The sequence below is a fragment of the Lactuca serriola genome, chromosome 5 (assembly GCF_051521515.1).
Source record: "Lactuca serriola cultivar US96UC23 chromosome 5, Lser_US96UC23_V15, whole genome shotgun sequence".
NCBI lineage: Eukaryota > Viridiplantae > Streptophyta > Magnoliopsida > Asterales > Asteraceae > Lactuca > Lactuca serriola.
This window is the reverse complement of record NC_136412.1, coordinates 217,197,477-217,218,621: the sequence shown is the minus strand read 5'-3', so window position 1 is coordinate 217,218,621 and position 21,145 is coordinate 217,197,477. Positions and strand designations below refer to the sequence as shown.

The following is a 21,145-nucleotide window of genomic DNA, read 5'->3' as shown; positions in this document are numbered from 1 at the left end:
TTAAAGATCTCATTAATAGGAGCTCAACTATATAAAGACAGTCAAAAACGGACATCGGATGACAAAGTTATGAATTTTTAACGGACTTTAACTGTTTAAGTCTGTTAAAATATAACTTTAAAAATAAATTCAAATTTAGCCGATGGAGTCTAATTGAAAGTTGTAGATCCTATCGATACCTACACCTGGATATAAAGAATGTTAAAACGGAGCTCGTATGCGAAAGTTACGAATTTTAGAAGATAATTAGTTTTTCGAGTAACCAACGAGTGACACATGACACGATCTAAGCCAGTGCTTCCTCACCACGGCTTGCCACCAGATGGTGACACGTGGCATGGGAACGCTCAGCGTTCTGCAAGGGAACGCCCCGCGTTTGCATTAGACTCAACCTATAAATAGAGGCACAAATCACTTCATTTCTACACACATTCTCATTCATTTCTCTCCCAAACACCAAAAACCCTCTAGGCTTTTCCCTAGCACCTCCTAGGTGTTAGTAGCGAGTCCTGGAGCGTCGGAAAGCACCAGGAAGAAGAGATTTCGGTTGGCCTTCGCTAAACCAGCTTGTAAGTTACGTCAAAGGAAAAGACAATTGTTAGAAGCGAAGCGCTGCCCAAATTTCGAATCGTCGCTTTAATAAGTGAGTGCATAGTTACTTTCATCTTACACATAGATATGAAGTATTTAATATTAATACATATTATATGTACTTGTTATCTGTGTTCCTGATATATATGCTAGATGAACGATTTATACATGTTATACGTGATTTAAACTATATATGTATTTTTATACCTATAAATATATTGGGTAAAGATGGGTAGATGAGTGATGAGAGATAGGTGATGAAAAAAAGGTGATGATAACTAGGTGATGATAGACATGCAATGATGAATAAGTGATGTGAGATAAGAGATGATTATGAGATGCCATAACCTGGACCTGCGATGTTGCGATGTAGTCATCTACTAGAGTATAGATGGCGAACTAGTCTAAACAAGTCATGTGGAAACACTGGCATGCTCATAACCTATAGGTGATGAATTACGAGTTCAGGCAATGTAGTAACTACATAGCGATGATACTCTAACCCTTATTAGAGACGTATTGGGGGAGTAATCCCCAAATCAATATTGTCTATGTGATGTAGGTGATGCTCCTTAGGAAAAGTCCTAAGGAACAAACATATAAGGAAATGCGATGATGAGAGATAAATATGATGTAGGAGATAACCCTTAGGATAAATCTTTAGGGAAGATTAAATAAAGAGAATGGGGATGAGTAATCGGGTTAATTGTTTGACATGAAATATGCGAAGAAACAAATTAACTATATTATTGTGGCTTAAAAACTCTACGTACTCACCGGGTTTTCCAACATTACCCACTCAATTTATTGTATCACAGGTGGCTATATGAAAGATACATTTTGTTTAGAGATTCAAGGAGTATTAGGCCACAAGTTTGATTACTATAAGGCTTGTAATATTTTGATATGCTTATGTTTATGTATTGACGATGACATCCCAATGTTTTAATATAAATAAAAATACATGTCTTCCAAAACGCTTTGATAATACCATTATCATGTTTTCTAGGAACAAATTCCGTAATACTATTTTTCATAAAGGATACTCTGATTTTTAAATAAGCATAAACAAATCGGTCTTTTCTGGCCGTGAAACTAGGTATGTCACATAAGGGAGAATTATCCAGGCTTATTTCCAGCAGTGGACTTCGAGGACAAAGTCTGATTCAAGTTGGTAGAATTTTAACGCTCGTTTTGGCAGGTAAAACTCTTGCAAATTATTTCAATTATATGTGGTCAAGACTTGAGTACGTTCGACATACACAAGGTAGACACAACGTAGTTTATGGTTGCATGAGGCAGGGAGTTCCCCTAATACGTTGGGCGTACCCATGCGTACGTAGGGCGTACATGAGCCAGGGGTAAACCCTAATTTTTAGGGTTTACACCTTATTTAAGCTCATTAAGTCCTTCAAGCCCCTCACCTTATCAACCTCCATTGCCTTTTTGAGATAATATCAAAACCCTAGCAATCTTAAGAGTGTTGTTGAGCGTCTTGAGATTTTTTGGGTGTTCTTTTCTGATCTTCAAGAAGTAGGAACTTGGCGGCGAAGCATTGTTGGAGCTGAAGCTTCAAGATCCAGGGGGCATCTTCTTCATTGCAAGCTTTTGGAGGTAAAAATCTCTTACCTTGATGATTCCTTGCTTAGATCTCTTTTGGTGGGTAGATTTAGAAGTTTTGGTCCCATAACTTTGGTCTCATGGAGTATGGACTACTCCAGATCATTTGAGTTGTTCTTTTGGGCTCTTAGGAGTGCATGAAGTCATAAAAATCGGATCTTGGAGGTTAGAACTCAACCATGCATGATTTGGTGACAACTTAAAGGAGATAGAAGGCTTAATCCATGGTTTCAGTCCCATTAAGTCATGCAAAAGCACAAAGTTTGCAACTTGATGGCTTAATACACTTTCATGAGCTTAGATCTAAGTTTGGTCATTATAATCTTAATGGGTTAAGACATTTGGAGTGAGTTGGGTTGTCTGACCAGTATGTCGGGCGTACTCTTGAGTACGCTGCACATACTGGGCCAACGCCCTAATTCTGGATCAACAACGTATGTCGGGCGTACGAGCCAGGTACATTACGCGTACATTCGTCTGTGGGCCTTCAGAGTTTTTGGCTCGGGATTAGTTGGGCTTTTTGCCTTGATTAAGTTTGGGCCTTACGCATTTTGTGGTATTAGGTAATTTGTGGGATTTAGGACAAAATGGAGCTTTTGGGCCTATGTTGGGCCTTAGGGTCCTTTTGTTGGACTTGGAATGCCTTTTAGGCTAGTTTGGATTTGGGCCTTGGTGGGGTAGGCCCAATAAGGCAAGGATTAAGCAGCCTTTTTGCCCTTAAAGTTAGGATTTAGGGTTTGGACTCTCGGGTAGGGTTAACGACCTAATTTCTAATTAAGCTTTTATTACTTGTGATTTAGTGAGAGGATTTTGTGAGTCAGAAACTCGAGTGTGATTTGATACCTTCAGTCTGAGGTGAGTTTCCTCTACTGTACTCATAAGTCGAAGGCACCAATGTCAGCCCACTAGATTATGTTAGTAGGATGATAGTTGTCTTCGTGACATTTTCATGCTATGCTTGTTGTCTTCGTGACTTCCATTGATATTATTGTATGCTTAGTGGTAAGGGGGTGAAATAGACCCAGTATCAGTTGAAAGATACCGAAGGGGTGAAATAGACACAGTATCGGTTGAAAGATATCGAAGGAGGTGAAATAGACCCAATTATGCTTTGCTTGTTATGTATGTATGGTATGGGGTATTTTGGGAGAACTCACTAAGCTTTGTGCTTACAGTTTTCAGTTTATGTTTCAGGTACTTCCAGCTCGGAAGGGAAGGGTCCGGCCTAATCGCATTGCATTCACCTATGTTTTTCCGCATCACGTGATTTTAGGATTTTATACTCTGATATTATTTTACTATGAGATACTTTTGACTGTTTTGGACATGATTATTGTATGGTTAGAAAGAAATTAGAATAAAAAAATTATTTGAATTTTTAGAATGTTACAATGTTTTTAAAATTGTTTAAAAAATGATTACTTAAAATATCACATGCGGCGGGTGTTTCAAATTACCTAAATATTATCAATACCAAGATACATTTATTTCACTGCACAAGTTATTTTGATTTAAACCAACACACATTATAGTATAATTTGAAATGACTTAAAGAAAATATAAACATACAAACGGGTGCACACACCATAAGAAACTAACATCAAGTTTTATGGGTTTTGTTTACAAGTCTACATTAGTAATCCACTTCATAAACATATTTAAACATTCTTTAGGTCTATTCTCCGGAGCCGTGTGACTTCCTCCCTTTAATAAAACAAAAGGATCGACCATCATGATCATAACATGAAATGTTCCTTTTAGCTCATAGAATTGCAAAACTTTTATTAGAAGGATTGGAAGTGTTTTGTAATAAACTATGTCTTAGGGGCACAATTTTTATTATATTCAAAAAAATAGTCAACATTTTTATAAAGTCAAATATAGTAGTTTTCATGAGATAGGATAAGCACCAAGTGAGAAGAAGTTTTTTAAGGAAGATTTCTCACCTTCACTGTAGCAAATGTCAGTCTATAGTCATGGTTTGAGTATTTCATCGTATATCTGCATGGAATGAGATAGTAGAGCATGATCAGAAATTACCATTTTTAATATTTATATCGATGATCAGAGTTCATGCATGTGATCCTAATGAAAACATAACTAACCCGGCTATTTGTTTGTCGACATACCACGGTCTCCAATCTTCCACGAGTAACAAATTTATCGATTTAATCCATTTCAGTGTAGAGAAATGTGGAACAAATAAATCATGATCTCCACTTTTTTGAGAAGACAACAAAAGAACCAAAATATTATTAATAATTAAGTTCTCTAAATACCATGTGTGTGCATGAATATAAGCAACCAATGGCCGACTCAAAAAAAAAATAGATATAAATATATATTGGGAGCAATTAAGAAGCATGACTAACTATGGGTAATACCTATATACTAGAGCTCGTAAATGTCTATGAGAAAATTCTTCATGATATGCAACAGTACTCATGACGTTGAACTTGTAAGTTTTCACTGGGTTACCATAATCATAAGTCAAGCTTTCATTGCATACCACCCACCTAATTTTGGTAAAGTCCTGGTAGCCATATGATTATTATTTAACATAATAAAGATGAACATGAATAAAGTTCCTCTAACCACAAACCTCACTAACATGAAGAGCCTCTTTTACATCTTTCCTATTAGCCCATGCCTCAGTGTATGCAGACATTGAATTCTGCAAACAAAAGAAAAATCATACTTAGTTTTAACATGAAAATTATACTTGTAAAATTCTAGTATAAGAAGCCATAATACCCTAGAAAAATCAAATCATTAAAAAACAAAAAAATTCTTATCTTTCCTGATAAATAAAGAACTTTTGGCCACATGTCCTCTTCTTCTTCATTTGGACATATGCCATTTTTTAGAATTTTTGAATTTTATATTTTCCACTTGTCATTTTATTGTATTTATCATTTTATTAAATTAAAATTCCACATTTAATATGTAAGGTAATATATATGTAAGGTATTTATTAGAAAACTAGTTGTGAGACCCGTATATTATACGGGTTGATTAAAACAAAATGTTAAGTATGAACGATTAAATAAAAAATTTATTTGAATTTGAAATTGAAATAAGTGAAAATTATCAGAAAAAAAAACATGCAAAAAATAAATAAATTAAAATTATGTGTTTAGTGTGTACTAAACGGGTTAATTATTACAAAATGTTAAACATAAAGGTTTAAACTGTAAATTTATTTGAAATTGAATTTGAAATTTAAAATTTGAAATTAATAGTTATTATGGTAGGTTTAATTTATGGAAACTAAATTAATGATATATTGAAAATGAAAATTAAAGTAATAACAAGTGGAAAATAAATATATCTCAAGTTATGACAAAATGACATGTGGCTAATTTTATGAGAGAATGACATGTGGCAAGATCATTTTCATTTATTAGGGTAGATAGTTTATATATGTAATGTATTCAATACATTAAAGTGTCATTAATTTTAATAATTCAAAATTTTTTCTCATTTTTCTTATAGATTCAACATTTTCAAATTGTTAAAATTTCATATTAATTTTTTTTAAATAAACTCATGTAATACATGGATCTCACACCTAGTTATATAATAAAATGATTTGATTTTTGCAAATAATGTATTTGTGCTCGGGTTCAAAATAATTTTAATAGCTAAGGTCTAAAGTGTTTTTAAAATTGTGATTCTATTATCTTCTCATTTTTACTTCATGTATACACCTCTGTGTACCAACTGTATCTTATATTATTATTATAACGAATATATTATATTAATGGGAAATAACACAAACGCCCTACAAGGTTTCTAGAGTTTGTCGATTTAGTCCCTAAAGTTTTTGTCGGGCTTTATGGTCTGTAAACTATGATACAACCTACTATTTTAGTCTCTGTCAATCTGTAATAGAAGGTTCACCATGCGATAGTAGTCATTTAGACCAAAAAAACTCACATTGTGCCCCTATAAATCCAAAAAAATAAGTCCGGGGATCAAATGCTTATGTCACAAGATCGAAGTGATTTGGAAGAAGAATGAAAGATAACAGTCCATTCGATTTCTTGTGTGTCTTCGTGTATACCAGCATCCAGCAACAAAAATCGACTTTATTAGCTCTCCTTCTTTTCTTCTAAAGCCGATTCACACTCAATTCCTACCCTCCGAAGAAATCGATCGTTGCTCTTCTTTCCGTCTTCACCCTCGATCGTCACACAAACTCACCGAAGATCACAACCCTCTTCTCCTTCTAATCGATTCTCGATCACAACCTCCTTCCACTCTTTTCTTTGATTCGATTTCAGATCTTCAAGGAATTGACCCCCTCCTTCCTTCTTCTATGTTCAAAATCTTACATGCTACTTCTCTTTCTCCCTCCGAGTTGTAGGTTTGACGGATGCGAGGTTGAGAAGGATGTGTGGGTTTGATGAGGTTCACATATAAAACGAGAGTTAATTTTTTTTATTCGATTTGTAGGTGATTGGTTATGGTGGCTGACTGGTGGTTTTTGTGGGTTATGGGTGCTCCGGTGATGGTTGATTTCATGAGACAAAAGGGAGGAAAAGGGTGGTTGGATTGGGTTGTTGTGATATTGATTCGATGGTGGTTAAGGTGGGTTATGGTGGCTGTAATGGCTGAATAAAATGTTGATGAGCAGTTGGTTCAGTTAAGGTGACGAATTGACGGAGGAGGTTGTGAGGAAGGTGGAATAAGGGTGGTATTGGGTGGAGATGAAGGTTAGACTAGCATTTGATCCCCAAACTTATTTTTTTAGCTTTATAGGGGCACAATGTGAGTTTTTTTTGTCTAAATGGTCACTGTCGAATGATGAACCAGCTATTACAGGTTGGCATGGACTAAAAGACAAGGTCGTGTTCTAGTTTAGGGACCCATAAATCCCGACAAAAAAATTAGGTACTTAATCGACCAACCCTAGAAACTTTATAGGGTATTTGTGTCATTTTCCCTTGTATTAATATGTTTAACTAGTAATACTTATATATATTGAAATGAATCAAATATTCCATACAAATTTGATGAAATGTTATTAGAGGATCCATAATAGGAAGTTTTTCATAAGCTTATTGAGTGAATTAAATTATTAAAAATTACAACTATCATGAGCGTTTATTCAGTTAAAAGTTAATTCAGATGAGTACGTACCTCCTATCAATTCCCAACCAATTTTTAAATAAATAACTTATACAAATAATAATAATAATAATTTATATAAATAAAATTCATGCATCTTATAAATAAATTGATAAAAAATTCTTCTTCCTTAGATTTTTTTTTTATTTTTAAATTGATGAATTATGTTTATGTGTCATGAAAAGTTCAACTAACAAGTTTTATTATTGTGGTATGATGTTAATTGAATGGGTTTTTACTTTAAAAATATTAACATAAATCTAATTTTTTTACTTCGAAAATATAATCAAAATCGAATCGAATAAGGTTTGTTTTAATCTGTTATCGATTAATTTGGTTTGATTTACAATTAATGTAAATCTCAATAAGATATGTTAACTTTTTTGGGTTTGGTAAACTCTCATTGTCGCGGATAAATTAGAAAGAAAACATTAATGTGTACTTCATAAACGAAATTAAGAAGATATGTTAAAACTTTTTTGGGTTTAGTAAACTTTCATTGTCTCGGATAAATTGGAAAGAAAACATTTATTTCATAAACCAAACTAAAAATTAAATACTTATAAAGATATTTTTTAGAACGGCTTACATAAACCAACTAATTTACTCTTAAATGTATATTATTCGTCTATAACCAGCTAATTTACCCTTAAATGTATATTATTCGTCAACAACGAGACTTGAACATCAACCTTTGGCTGATGGACATCTATTCGTCAACTCATGGTATCGGGACAAAGACATTTTGGTAATCGTTTGTAAGGATATTAATATAAAATATTTTCAATTGTAGTTTTAAATGTTTTTAACACTAGTATATATGTTATTTTAAACTACAATTCTTTAGATGCTAAATCATATTTTATTTATGTTTTGCTCTTAAATATAATCTTGGTCCTGCACTTATTTAAATCTTTAATTTTTATTGGCTGAAAACACTTGTAGAACACATATAATATATAAAGATTTTGTCTTTTAAAACTAATTGTTTGGAAACCTGAATTTCCAGAGAAAATGATTAAAAATTTTGAACGAACCAACAAAGAATTTTAACTATTTAAGATAACATGAATCTATTTTGAATTTCAATAGCTGATTATTTTCAAACCATGGTTGCATGTGAAGATTCTCGAACGTCATTCACTCATAGATTTGAAGTTGTATATATAAAAAATGCAAGTATGATCGATATTTTTTCAAATGAAGGAATGACATGCAAGAAAGAGTGAGAGAGTAATACGCAATCCCATTGTGTCTCAACTTCATCTGATGACGAAATATCAATAGATGTCTTTTCAAGAGACCTTAAGTCCCTCCTCAAGAGCTCAGATCTCGATGTGTTTAAAGGGTCACAAACAGGCTCTATCATGTTGTACACGTTAATTCTTTCCACGCACTGTAGATTCAACATAACAAAGCACTAATTAAAATCAAATGAAATTTTGGATGTACATTATAAGTTAATAGTCTAAGCAAAAGTCTACATTTATTATGTACCTTGTGTACCACTTGAAGATCATGTATGCAAAGACTGTTGTTTGGATTTACATTAAAGTACTCACCATGACAATTATTTTTAACCGACTGGAAAAATATGCATCTATATTAATTTCCAAACATTTGGAGTGGTATTTATTACAAACAACAGCTAGCAACTGTGTAAACAAAATAATTTACTAACACTTATGGTATTAGTCACAACTCAATGGTACTTAAATATTTACCTCGTATATTTTATCTGATAAGAGTGCCATACGATGAGCTTGTTTGATTTTTGCGTTATATTCAACATTTTTTTCTGTTACAGGATTACCAAGAATGTACCCCTATGTTGGAAAATCATATATCAATGTCATTTCATATTGAAATTCAGAAAGAAATAGAAATATATAGGAAAATTCAACTAATATAAATAAAGGATCAAATTGTACTTTGATGTTGATATGTGGCTCTTCTCCACCTTCATTACCTAGAAAATATGAAAAAGAAGCTAAAAGTCGTAATATTTCAACATGGTCTCTCTAACACGTTATATATTTCCTAAAAATAGCGTACTGTTATAAATTTTCTGAATAGTCATTGGCACTACTATGCCACTATAGGAATCACCACCAACATATAAGGGATTCTTGACAAATTTAGAATGATCCACAAGCCACTGGTTGGATTGACATAAAAATAAACATGATATTAGTTTTTATCTAAAACATATATAAATTGCAATATACTCTTAATGCTTGGATGACATGAAATTAATAAGTAATTGTTTCATGTATGACACTGTGAGTTATAGAATTAATAATCAATCCATTCATGGACTCGAATGGAGTATGTATTAATGCATTCAAATATGTGCACACATGGTTGTATTAACTAGAGATATGCTAACTAACGATAATGAAAAATATAGATCTTTTCATCTGGATATTATCTTACCTTCCTTATAAATTTGTGTATCAGAATTGGTGTTAATGTATCGTTTGTCATGTAAGCTTCAGGAGATTTTGCATATGAGAATCCAGATCCAGCAGGTTCATCAAGAAATAATATGTTGGCTACCTAATTTCATTGCATCAACCAGGTTGCAAAAGATTACAAAAAACACCATGTATACGTATTTAGAGAGAACACTAGAGACAACATTCAAAACCCTTCACAGAAAACATGCCATATCTAGTTTATATATTGTTCTTCTATATCAACTCTAATTCTGACAATAGTACATCAATCTAATTTTTCACTACAATTGCCTGAAATATCTTTATGTCCTCAAATATGTGATTCTTAACCCGTGATCAAGAAAATTAAGGTTTCTTTTCCAGTTAAGTGTTTGCATAATCTGTATTAAGGAGTGAATTTATGAAAAGAAAAAAATATAGAAAGACTTGAACTTCACTAGATTGAAATCCAAATAAAAACCTATACTTGAACTTCACTAGGCTGAAATTCAATTGTAAACAAAGACTTAAACTTCACTAGGTTGAAATCTAAATCAAAACAAAGTCTTGAACTTCACTAGGTTACTTCCATATTATGAATGCCGAGAGAGAAAAAGAAGAAAAGGAATACCATAGAGAAAAAGAAGAAAAGGAATACCAGAGCGCAGAGTCAAAGCCTAAAGAAAGAAAGAATGAAATGAGATATTTCATCACATAGACATGGAAATTTCTATAGTGGCAATGTTATATCCTTTTACTTCACTAGTTTCTCTAATGAAGATAAGGTGTAGGAGTTATTAGAGATCTTGAAGATATTTGGATTGGTTATCGACGTCTTTATTTCATTAAAATGAAAAATTGCTAACCAAAGGTTTGTTTTTGTGCAGAACTACTAAACTCACACTTCAATTCCGAAAGTCTTGAAAATAGTTTTTAAACTTCATGAAAAACAAACTAGGGGGCACCCTCTTTGGGGAGGTCAAATTCGATACTTAAGTACTTTAGTATTTTCATAGCTTCAAAAGGAATCCATGATATCTCCTTTTCTTACATTAGAGGTTTACATATCCTCTTCGATTTTGGAAGTTACGATACAGAACTTCAATTTAAATTGATCCATTTCATATTGTAGGAATTGGTTTAGGTCTTTGTAAAATTGTAACCCTAAGCTTCAAACTGATATTATGTCTTTTTGTTTATGATATGCCTCCACATTCTTTGATCTCTTATACATTCACAGAAGTAGGAAGTTTATAAGGAGAGGTGTTAGACTAGGAATATTGTCATTTGGATAAAAAAAAATTATGTTCTTGTCAACATCAGTCCTATAAAGGAATTATCTTTAGAAAGAAGACTTCATCAAGGATATCCTCTTTCTTCTTTCATGTTCATTATCACAACAAAAGGTCTCAAGGTGGCTTTCGATGAGGCTACAAACAATGACATATAGAGGGTATATCTCTCCCCAACAACAGGCATGTTTTTTCCATCTTTCAATACGTGGATGATTCCTAGTTCCTTGAAGAATGGTCTAAAGAGAATGTGATAAAGCATAAAAGTATCTTGAGGTATTTTTTTTTATTCTCCCACCTTGATGTCCTATGGTAGTTGTGAAGAAAAAAAGAATCTTAGTCAAAAGTTAAACCTTTTTTAATATTTTATTATATTGTTTTTCGAAAAGTCCCTCTCTTTATATATATATATATATATATATATATATATATATATATATATATATATATATATATATATATATATACTAGTTGTTTACCCGCCCCAAGCGACGGGTGTGACAATGGTGGTTGAATGCTGAAAGATGAATTAAACCCTAGAAATGGAAACGTCGGCGATATATATCCAAGATTTGTGAACAGAAATTGCGAGATTTGGGGAAATACGGAGATAAGGAATGAACCGGGTCAAAATAGTCTAAGAATAGGGGATAAGAGATTTGACATTTTCAATTGTTGACCATATGTACTCTACTCTTTTTGTAATGCATAAATTGATTGTACAAATGTATTGTATGTTTGTACAACTTAAAATTCAGCATTTGACCAAAAATGATTTATAATGTAATTAAAATATATATGAAATTTACTATTAGAGTGAATTAGAAATATTTGTGATTCTATTTTGTGGCAATTTATTTCAATTTTTGAAATATTCACTATTAAACAAAAAATGGTTTACGTTGTATCTTGTAATAAAATGAAAGAAATTATATTATAAGTTATTTTTATTTATGTGATTTATAATAACACATTTTTATTGAAATTTTATGCTTCTAAAATAGCTAAAATATTTTTAACCGGAAAATACGTTTTTTATATTATTTTTATTTTAGTTATAACCTTTAATAGCATGTTTAATTAATGTGTTGTTTTTTATTTTTTTTCAATATAATAATAAACAAAAAGGCTTTAGAATAAAAATTAAAAATAATAGTAATGTAGCATAAAAGAATACTAAAAATAGAAAATAGTGTTTTATTGTATAACAAAAAAGGAAGTTGAAAATAAATAAGTAAAATAAATTTTTTCTAATAAATGAAAATAATTTTGTCACATGTAATTATTTCTTCAATTTGTGGTAATTTAGAAATATATATTTTCCACTTATCAATTGTCAATTACTTCATTTTTTATTCTCCAATATATCATTAAACTTTCCATAAATTAACTATATCATAATAACTATATTAATTTTAAATTTTAAATTTTAAATTTCAAATTTCAATTTCAATTTATAATAAATTACACTTTAAACCTTTGTATTTAACATTATGTTATAAGTAATATGTTTAGTACACAAGTCTAACAACTAAACATGAAATTTTAATTTATTTATTTTTTACATGTTTATTTATTTTTAAATTTTTTTTATCATAATTTTCACTTATTTCAAATTTTAAGTATAAACAAACTTTCCGTTTACTCTTTCGTATTTAATATTTTGTTTTAATCAACTCGTATAATATACGAGTCTCTCACACCTAGTATCCCAAATATTTTATTATTTGCTAATGAATGAGTTAGAAATTTAATTGAAAAACATTTATATTAAGAATTAATGTTAATGAAATGATTGGACTTTTTTAATAATTTCTTTTTTCGGAAAACAATGTACTTCAAATATTTGAGGGAATCGACTTTTGAGTAGGAGTATCTGTGGGATGTAAATTTAGCAGCACTCAAATATTTCAATCCAGAATTGTATAGATAGTAGTCGAGGGAGCTATCTTTTGTCATAGATTAACCTCGTGTAACAGTGTTCTTATAGTTGCCTTGGAACCTACTTATTCTCCCTTTTTCAAGGGGCCGAAAGGATTTATTAAAGCATTTAAACTCGATTTAATGGGAAAAGGATTTTAAAATAACAAGAAATGGGTGGTATCTCCATTGGGAACATCCAAACATTTAAACTTTATTAGGAAAACATTGTTGGTAATTCCATACCAAAGACGAGTAAATTTGGAAAATCCTATCACTGCATTGCATGGCTTTGTGGCTTAGAGATAGACGGATTGATGGCTTTGAAAAGCGGAACATGGGAAAAAATTAGTCATTTTCACACTTATTTTGATCATCTAAATTTAGACCTTCTTTCTATGTTTTCTTACTAAAATAGCAGGCCTAGATGGATTGTGAACGATGATGTATGTTTTTAGGTCTCCTCCCTTAGGTTAGGTCCATTCCCGATGAGATTCTACTAGACCAAAACAATCGCAACACTTTCTAGAATCACATTGTACCTAGAAAGACAAACATATTAACTTGGAGTTTTCGGCTTGGTTGTCTATCAACGTGTATAAACCCGGGGTCAGATAATTTCATGGATGTTTTTAATAAGACATTCTGTTGTTACTTTTATGAAAACTCAACCTATAATTAACTATTTATAATCAACTTTTTCAGAAAATAATGCAATTTTGACCAATAAAAATATTTTAAAAATTAATTAGGTTGTTTATATGGTAAATAAGATGTCTTTTTAGTCAACCCCTAATTTCCTCTATCCTTCCTTTGTGATTTTGCCAATGAATATGAGACACACTTAAATATAGAATGCCCTAAAGTGATCAAGGTCTATGGGATTTTGAAATAGTGGTTGAGACAAATTCTTATTACTAGTATGTCCATGGAGAACTTTTTTTAAGGTGGGACACCTAGGATCCCTGTCACAAGATCAAACAGGCTGTCACTATTGTTCTCATGGCTTTATTGTGTTATGTGGAGACTTTGTAACGAGGTTGTCTTTAATTCCAAGTCTAGGAGTAGCAAAGAATTAAGCTACAACCTTCAACTCGATTAGGATTACAGCTTGAAAATCTGAAAGCTTTTGTTGGTCAAATTGGTGTTACATTTATCAAAAGGATTGCCTCAAATACTTGTAATTCTAGCATTTCACTCGCTATTTTAATATAAGTTATTCTTGCTGATAAAAAAGTAAGATAATAATTACACACCTTTGTTAAACTATCAGATCTTAACTCCAGCATTGGATTCTCCAAAGTAGAATTTGCTAAGTTGATAGAGATGGGGCCTGCACAGATTCACCAATAAATACATGTTTCTAATACATTGTATTAAACATAATAACAATAATAATAATAATAATAATAATAATAATAATAATAATAATAAGTTAATAACCACTTAACCAGTAAGTGGATGTTTCTAATACATGGTATTAAACATAATAATAATAATAATAATAATAATAATAATAGATTTTTTTAAAACATAAAAACATAAAATCGAAGCAGTAATAAATTTTTTTAAACAAAATGATCAAAACAATTACTCAAACTATTTATTTTATTTTTGAATGGCAAATCTACTATACTTTTAGACTAGTCCCACATCTATATAACGAGACTTGGACTTTCCACTTCAAAAAAGGATTGCAACATCTGATATTATTGGGCTAGAAGCTATTTGGTCTAAAACTATTTACTTAACTTATAAAAATAGAAATTAGGGTGTCTCTAGACTTTTGGATGATTTTAACTTTTTTTTTTTAAACTTAAGTTAAAAAAAAACAGTTTTGTTCACAAGTACGATCTTAAAACTTTTATTTTCTATAAAAAAAAATGGGGGGGGGGGGGGGGGGGAATGACTCTTGATGGTAATTAACTTTTGCGTTTGTATTCATTTGGTCTCTTTCTTTCTTTTTTGTATTTAATATACCATCGAACTTGTTGTTTGTGTTCGTCATAACCCTTTTGACCGGCTTTTGACCTGTGATAGTCGGTCAAAGGATTATGGCGAACACCAACAACAAGTTCGATGGTATATTGAATACAAAAAAAGGAAAGGGACCAAATGAGAACAAATGCAACAGTTGGTTAGCCTCCTGATTCATTTTCCCTTTACTCATTTACAGCAAATCTCACATCATCTCCTACTGATATTAATGATCTTTTGAGATTCATTTTTGCTTCTCTTCAAAATATAACCCACGAATTCTCTTCAAAATATAACCCACGAAAGAACATTATTCATACATGTACAACTTTGTAATGCACTTGAATATTTATTAGGGGAATCTTGACTAAGCACGCGCATTTCATGACTACATTTACATTTCCAATCAAATGATTTATCGTATCATGGATTCTAGACAAGTCTACAAACGAGTGGAATCACAAGTGCTGTAATTTTTTAGTTTACTTAGCTTTAAGATCGAACTCATGGAATAAGATACAACATCAATATGTACAATATTATGGTAATATGTACACATTATCAATTAAATATTTTAAAAATAAATTTTGTATTTATCTGCATCAACCTATATCATATCTTAATTCTTTTATCCTAATTACATCATTTATCTTCTTACCACCCGTATCCACAAAAAGCTATATCAATGTTACTGGTCTTGGATGATAGTGTAACTTTTTACCTAAATATTAGCTTCACCTAAGATTAAACTAATGTAGTACTAGATTTTTTTTTACGTTCTCATATGATTTTTTATTTTATAATAAAACATAATTATGGAAATTTTCTCAATTTAAAAAATTGTATTTTAGCCAATTGATTGTTTATTATTATGTTTCAATTTTACTTTTTATATAAATATATTCCAAACTCTTTTTTTTTCGAACACTTTTATTCAAATATAATATATAGCTTTCAGCTTCCAGCTATTAGTTGATTTTATCGAACACGTCTATTAGACGAATGAATACAATATTGTAATTTTATTTTCTTAAAACTTTTATTGCATAACTTATTTATAAGGATAACGAATTGTACTGATATAAATAATTGGCAAATTCTAACTTTACTATTATCTTCTCAATAAATAAGTTTATATATGAAAAATTATAAAACTATTTTATCTATGTATTATAATTGGAAGGAATGTAAATAAAAATTATTATATAAGATAAAAATGTAATAAATAAGAAACTAATACATTCAAGATATAACAATTATAGAATCGTTTGATATTGTTTGGAACCCATTTATCAAACTACACCCATTTTTCTAAGGGATATTACCTCGAAACCCCTTAGTTTTACATCAAAAGTTTTCATTTGCCAAAACGTTTTTTTTTCTTTTTTGCTCTTAGTTTACCCTTATTTAAAAGTTGTTTATATTCATGGCATTTTACCAATCACCAACAAGTAACAAGTCAGTTCCCAGTAAACAAGTTTCCCTCAAGTGCAATATGGAGACCCACAATCATTTCACTCTTTCTCTTATGGTGACTGGTTTGATTTGTGAGGAGAAATAGGGTTTTCAAATATCGAAGTTCAAAAACCCTAGTTTTGATCATCTTTCCGTTATCGATTGATGTTCAAAAACCCTCGATAGGAACCAGAAATCGTTCTCGATCATTGAAATAGCAAGTTAGTGAATGTTTCCATATATACCATTATCGATTTTAGTGTTACATGTGTTATTAACTGCCATTTTATATTTGGATTGTAAACCAGAGACCTTCAAACCTATGCAAATGTGGGTAATGGCAGATTCATCACACAAGAGTAAAAAAAAAGTTTGCTAATGTAAAATACATTCCCGGTGAAGACTCTGATGATGATCTTCTTGACATGTCATATGTGGATTGTGAATCAGAGACCTTCAAAACCCCATCTATGATGAACCCTTTCTTAACATGTTATGTGAGGAAAACATCTTCAAGAACATATATGAGGATATTGGAGAAGAAAACGAACTTGATGTGGGGCAAGAGGTAGAGCATGAGCACATTGGAGAAGAAAATGAACTTGATGTTGGTGTTGAGTACAAGGTTCATAATCTTGTCGTTAAATAGGAGAAAATGAAGCCTAGTTTGGGAGAATTGTATGAGTACCTTTCTCAATTGAGGTTAGCATTAACTAGCTATGCAATTTGTAAAGGTTATCAACTACGATTTATGAAGTCTGATAAATCCAGATTACTTTTTTAGTGTGGTAAACCAAGTGATAAAATGCAATGTCCTTTTAAGCTTTATGCATTTTATAAATATAACGAACATACATTTTAGATAAAGACCATGACTGATACACATCTTTGTGCAAGGAACTATAAATTTGGACATCTAGATAGTTGTGAGTAGTTAACTAGGCACTATGTAAAGGATATTATTTAAAAACCTAAATTTTTAACAGCATATATGAAAGAGGATGTCCTAAGAGAGTTCTATATATAAGTGTCAAAAACTTCAATGATATACAGCCAAGGTAAAGGCACATGCAATGATTGAGGGTAAATTGCATGAACATTATGTTAGGGTTTGAGATTATGTGAATGAACTGTTAGGTCGGTAGTAGGACTTGATGGGGATTTCTTGAAGGATCAAATAAAAGGTGGGTTGTTAAGTGATATTGGAAGATATGGTAACAACCATGTTTAATTATCTGATAGCATGGGTTGTAGTGAATGTTGAAAACAGAGATAAAATTGGACATGGTTTTCATAACTCCTTATTGATGACTTGGGAGTTTATGGCAGTAGGGGGGTTTGGTTCTCATTTTAGACCAACATAAGGTAAGCATACATTACATACAGTTGTATAGTAATGTAATTTATTTGTATGTTATAAGAACATTATTTTACACGTTCCATAAAATGTTAGAAGTTGCGAAGGACATCATGCCACATGATGAACATAGGCAATGTGAGACATGTTCTTGCAAACTTCAGGAAGTCTTTTAATGCTTTTGAGTTGAAATTTTTATTTTGGGCGACAACAAAAAGTATTATGGAAGGTGATTTGATTGTTATACTCGAAGAAATCAAGAAGATTAGTAAGAAGTCGTATGATTAGATGATGTCAAAGAATCCATCGACATGGTGTATGGCCTTTTTTCTCAATTATATGCATGTCAGATGATATTGATTTGGCTTTGGAAGGAATGGAATGTTAACCTTAATTTCATAGTTATACACTTCTAATATTGTTTAGAAGTCTACTAATACAATAATTTGTAATAGGAGGTTGGTAACAAACATCCAATTGTTTGTCAACATCTACTCTGTTTCTCAACTTTTATGATATTTAATTAGGCCTTTTTGAACAAACATGTTTTGGTCATTTATAAAGATAGCTGTACAATTAGGCCTTTCTGAATGTAAAAATATTTCTCTTTAAGTAATGAAGTTTGGTTTTGATGCATAGAGGTATTTTGCTCAGTAAGCTTCCTTTCTATGATTTGGTTTTATTTATTTATTTATTTATTTATTTATTTTTGCATTGTAGTGTTGTTGTTATGTTTAGATGCACAAGGGTATTTTGTTGTACATTGGAATTATCATTATTTTGGTTGTTATGTTGGGTAGAGATATTTTGGGCTTAAAAAATCAAACATGGTTGGTCGTTTTGTTGTTGTGTTGTTGTATTGTTGATTTGTTTTGTTATTTATAGCATGTTGATGGGCAAGGGATTTAAGGCACAAAAATATTATGTGTATGTTTGGTTCTAAATGTTGATTCAAATTTTGTGTTTTTATGTGTGTGTCAAAAAATGAGAGTGTAGAGGATATGTGTCTATCAAGAAATGAGAGTGTGGAGGGTTTGAGATGAGTGTCTAGTGTGGAAAAAAAATTGAGAGAACGGCTTTTTCATTTTTGTTTTACCTAAGCAACTCGTGAAATCGGATATTAATTGATTGTTGATACTTCTCCTAATTTATAAGGGCAAAATAAGAAGAAAAAAATCAATTTTAGCAAGGGTTTTTGAGGTAATAACCCTTTTGTTAGGGCTAAACAATATAAAACCATCATACTTTTACAAAAGTTTTTTAAATCATTCCGCTTTTACCCCAAAAAATAATAAATAATAAATAATGAATAACTTTTTTTTGCATAACAATATAAAATCTCCCTGTTTTTGCAACAAAATTAAAAAAATTAAAAAAAATATATCTAAAGTCCTTTTGCAAAAGCAGCATAAACCATCATATTTTTACAGAGGTCTTCCTTACTTTCCATGCATTTCTGTTAATGGATAATGTTGGAGGTGTATGGTGCAACATTGTGACTAAGTTAAAAAGGTGTTGGACTATGGTACAAGGTCCGATGATCAAATTTGGTCCATTCTCAACTACTTTTTTAGGGATTCGATTGAAAAGGTTGTATGAAAAGTAACTAACAAATACCGCAAGATTTTGGATGTCTACGTACATCACAAAGAAGGTTATAACCGCGGTTAAAAAAAAATAGGTTTGTTACATTCTTGAAGCTTCGTAATGTTCAGGATTTTGCTTATTGTTTAAATACAATTTGGATATGAATGTTTAAAACTTTTCCTACTGTTACGAAGTTGCAAACAACTTTCTAGATGGATGGTCGATAAATAAGGTAAAAAATCGATATGTCTTTTGTGCAAGTGGTTAAAGGGTATAGAAAGGACGAGGATGAGAATGTTCTTTATATGAGTACAAAATACAATCTCGTACGTATGTGTTGAGATTCTTCATAATTCCTTGGTGAGTTAAACATCCGTATACAATGGAGCCGGCTGACCCTAATCCCGTTTATAAATCTATGGTTGCAAATATACTTATGTTTTTAGCTTTTTTTGCTAATTCGTTGGTGCTTTGCGAGCTATATTTAACATAAGAACATTTGTGAAATGATCTTCATAGTAGGATGTCGAAAAGAAAGTGAAGCAAATTAAGCATGAGAATTTTTAATTATGAAAATTATATATCATTTTTTATGAGCTTGGAGCACTATATCGAAACCTTTGCATAACCATATGAAAGAAGAAACTAAGAGTATCCATGATAACAATAGTTTTTAAAAAACTTATCGGGTAAATTAAGCTCAAAAAGAATAAAAAAAATAAAAAAATAAAAAATAAAAAGTCGTAGAAGGTTTTTGATTCCAAAGTTTTATGACATTATTTGTAAATTTAGAAGTTCCATGGTAGAGATTTCCATGTTTTTTAATAATACTTTAATTAGTTACATAATAGACTTGATATCATATTGAGGATGTTTTTGAGTTTTTTGGTTTGTTGATGTGACATTAAACTAAAAACACTTATTGAAAAAGTTGTCCTATCTATGCTTGGAAAGCAACTTTAGTAACAAAATTGCAGGATAGTAGATATACCTATTTGAAAGAAAATAGAACTGAGAACACCACAACCAGGCCCTCCTCTCACCCAAAGTATGAGAGGGTCGTTTTCTGGACTTCTTTCCGACTCAACAAAGTAGTAAAAGAACCGCACGTCATCAAATTCTCCTACCGAAATGTAACTTAAAGCACATTGTTTTCTTGAGAGTCAGTATAACTACAAACGAAGTATAATAATAAACAAAAAACATGAATTAAATCAACATATAAATTCTATTACAAGATCTTACCCGGTTTCGAGTATGAAAGGAAGATCGTCAGAAAAACCTGGAAGTGTTTTAACCAAGTATCCTGACTCGGTTACCTGTAAGGAAACTACCATTATTATTAGAAAAAAACCAAGCAAGATCACATTGTTGGACTTGTAAAGGAAGTGACAAGGTTGAATATGAGATTGTGATCCTTGTATCATGTTGTCTCTAAGTAAAAGAGATATATGACGTGGAAATAATGTGCATCTTCCTAGCATTACATGCATATATATATATATATATATATATATATATATATATATATATATATATATATATATATATATATATATATATATATATATATATATATATATATCAAGAAATCGTGGCAATTGTTAAAGAATTCAAGTTGAAACACGTATTGCACACAGTTTGATATTTTGAAAATAAGAAACATGTTTTTTGTCACAATGTTCACCTTTTCATGTGTACTAATAATATAACAAAAAAACTTTGCTACAAATACTATGAACCTTTTGCAGTTACTTTAATGGAAAAATTACAAA

General features: G+C 31.0%; 1 protein-coding gene across 4 annotated transcripts; it reads right to left on the bottom strand.

The window, feature by feature from the left end:
• Window positions 1-3,692: 3,692 nt before the first annotated feature.
• Window positions 3,693-20,835, bottom strand: LOC145053579 (serine carboxypeptidase-like 9). 4 transcript variants are annotated; one of them, XM_079001646.1, is made up of 14 exons: window positions 20,616-20,835; window positions 20,362-20,542; window positions 14,251-14,327; window positions 9,781-9,903; window positions 9,400-9,502; window positions 9,276-9,334; window positions 9,069-9,170; window positions 8,842-8,928; window positions 8,585-8,740; window positions 4,814-4,885; window positions 4,596-4,744; window positions 4,317-4,430; window positions 4,158-4,212; window positions 3,693-3,915 (listed from the first exon to the last, which is right to left on the bottom strand). In XM_079001646.1, exons 3-14 carry the CDS (start codon window positions 14,281-14,283, stop codon window positions 3,832-3,834), a joined length of 1,137 nt encoding a protein of 378 aa, XP_078857772.1. In that variant the 5' UTR covers window positions 14,284-14,327; window positions 20,362-20,542; window positions 20,616-20,835; the 3' UTR covers window positions 3,693-3,831. The 4 variants fall into 4 exon arrangements, with proteins under 4 accessions (XP_078857772.1, XP_078857769.1, XP_078857770.1 ...); XM_079001643.1 differs by having other exon boundaries at window positions 20,362-20,507; XM_079001644.1 differs by having other exon boundaries at window positions 9,276-9,313; window positions 20,362-20,507.
• Between the last annotated feature and the right edge of the window lie 310 nt (window positions 20,836-21,145).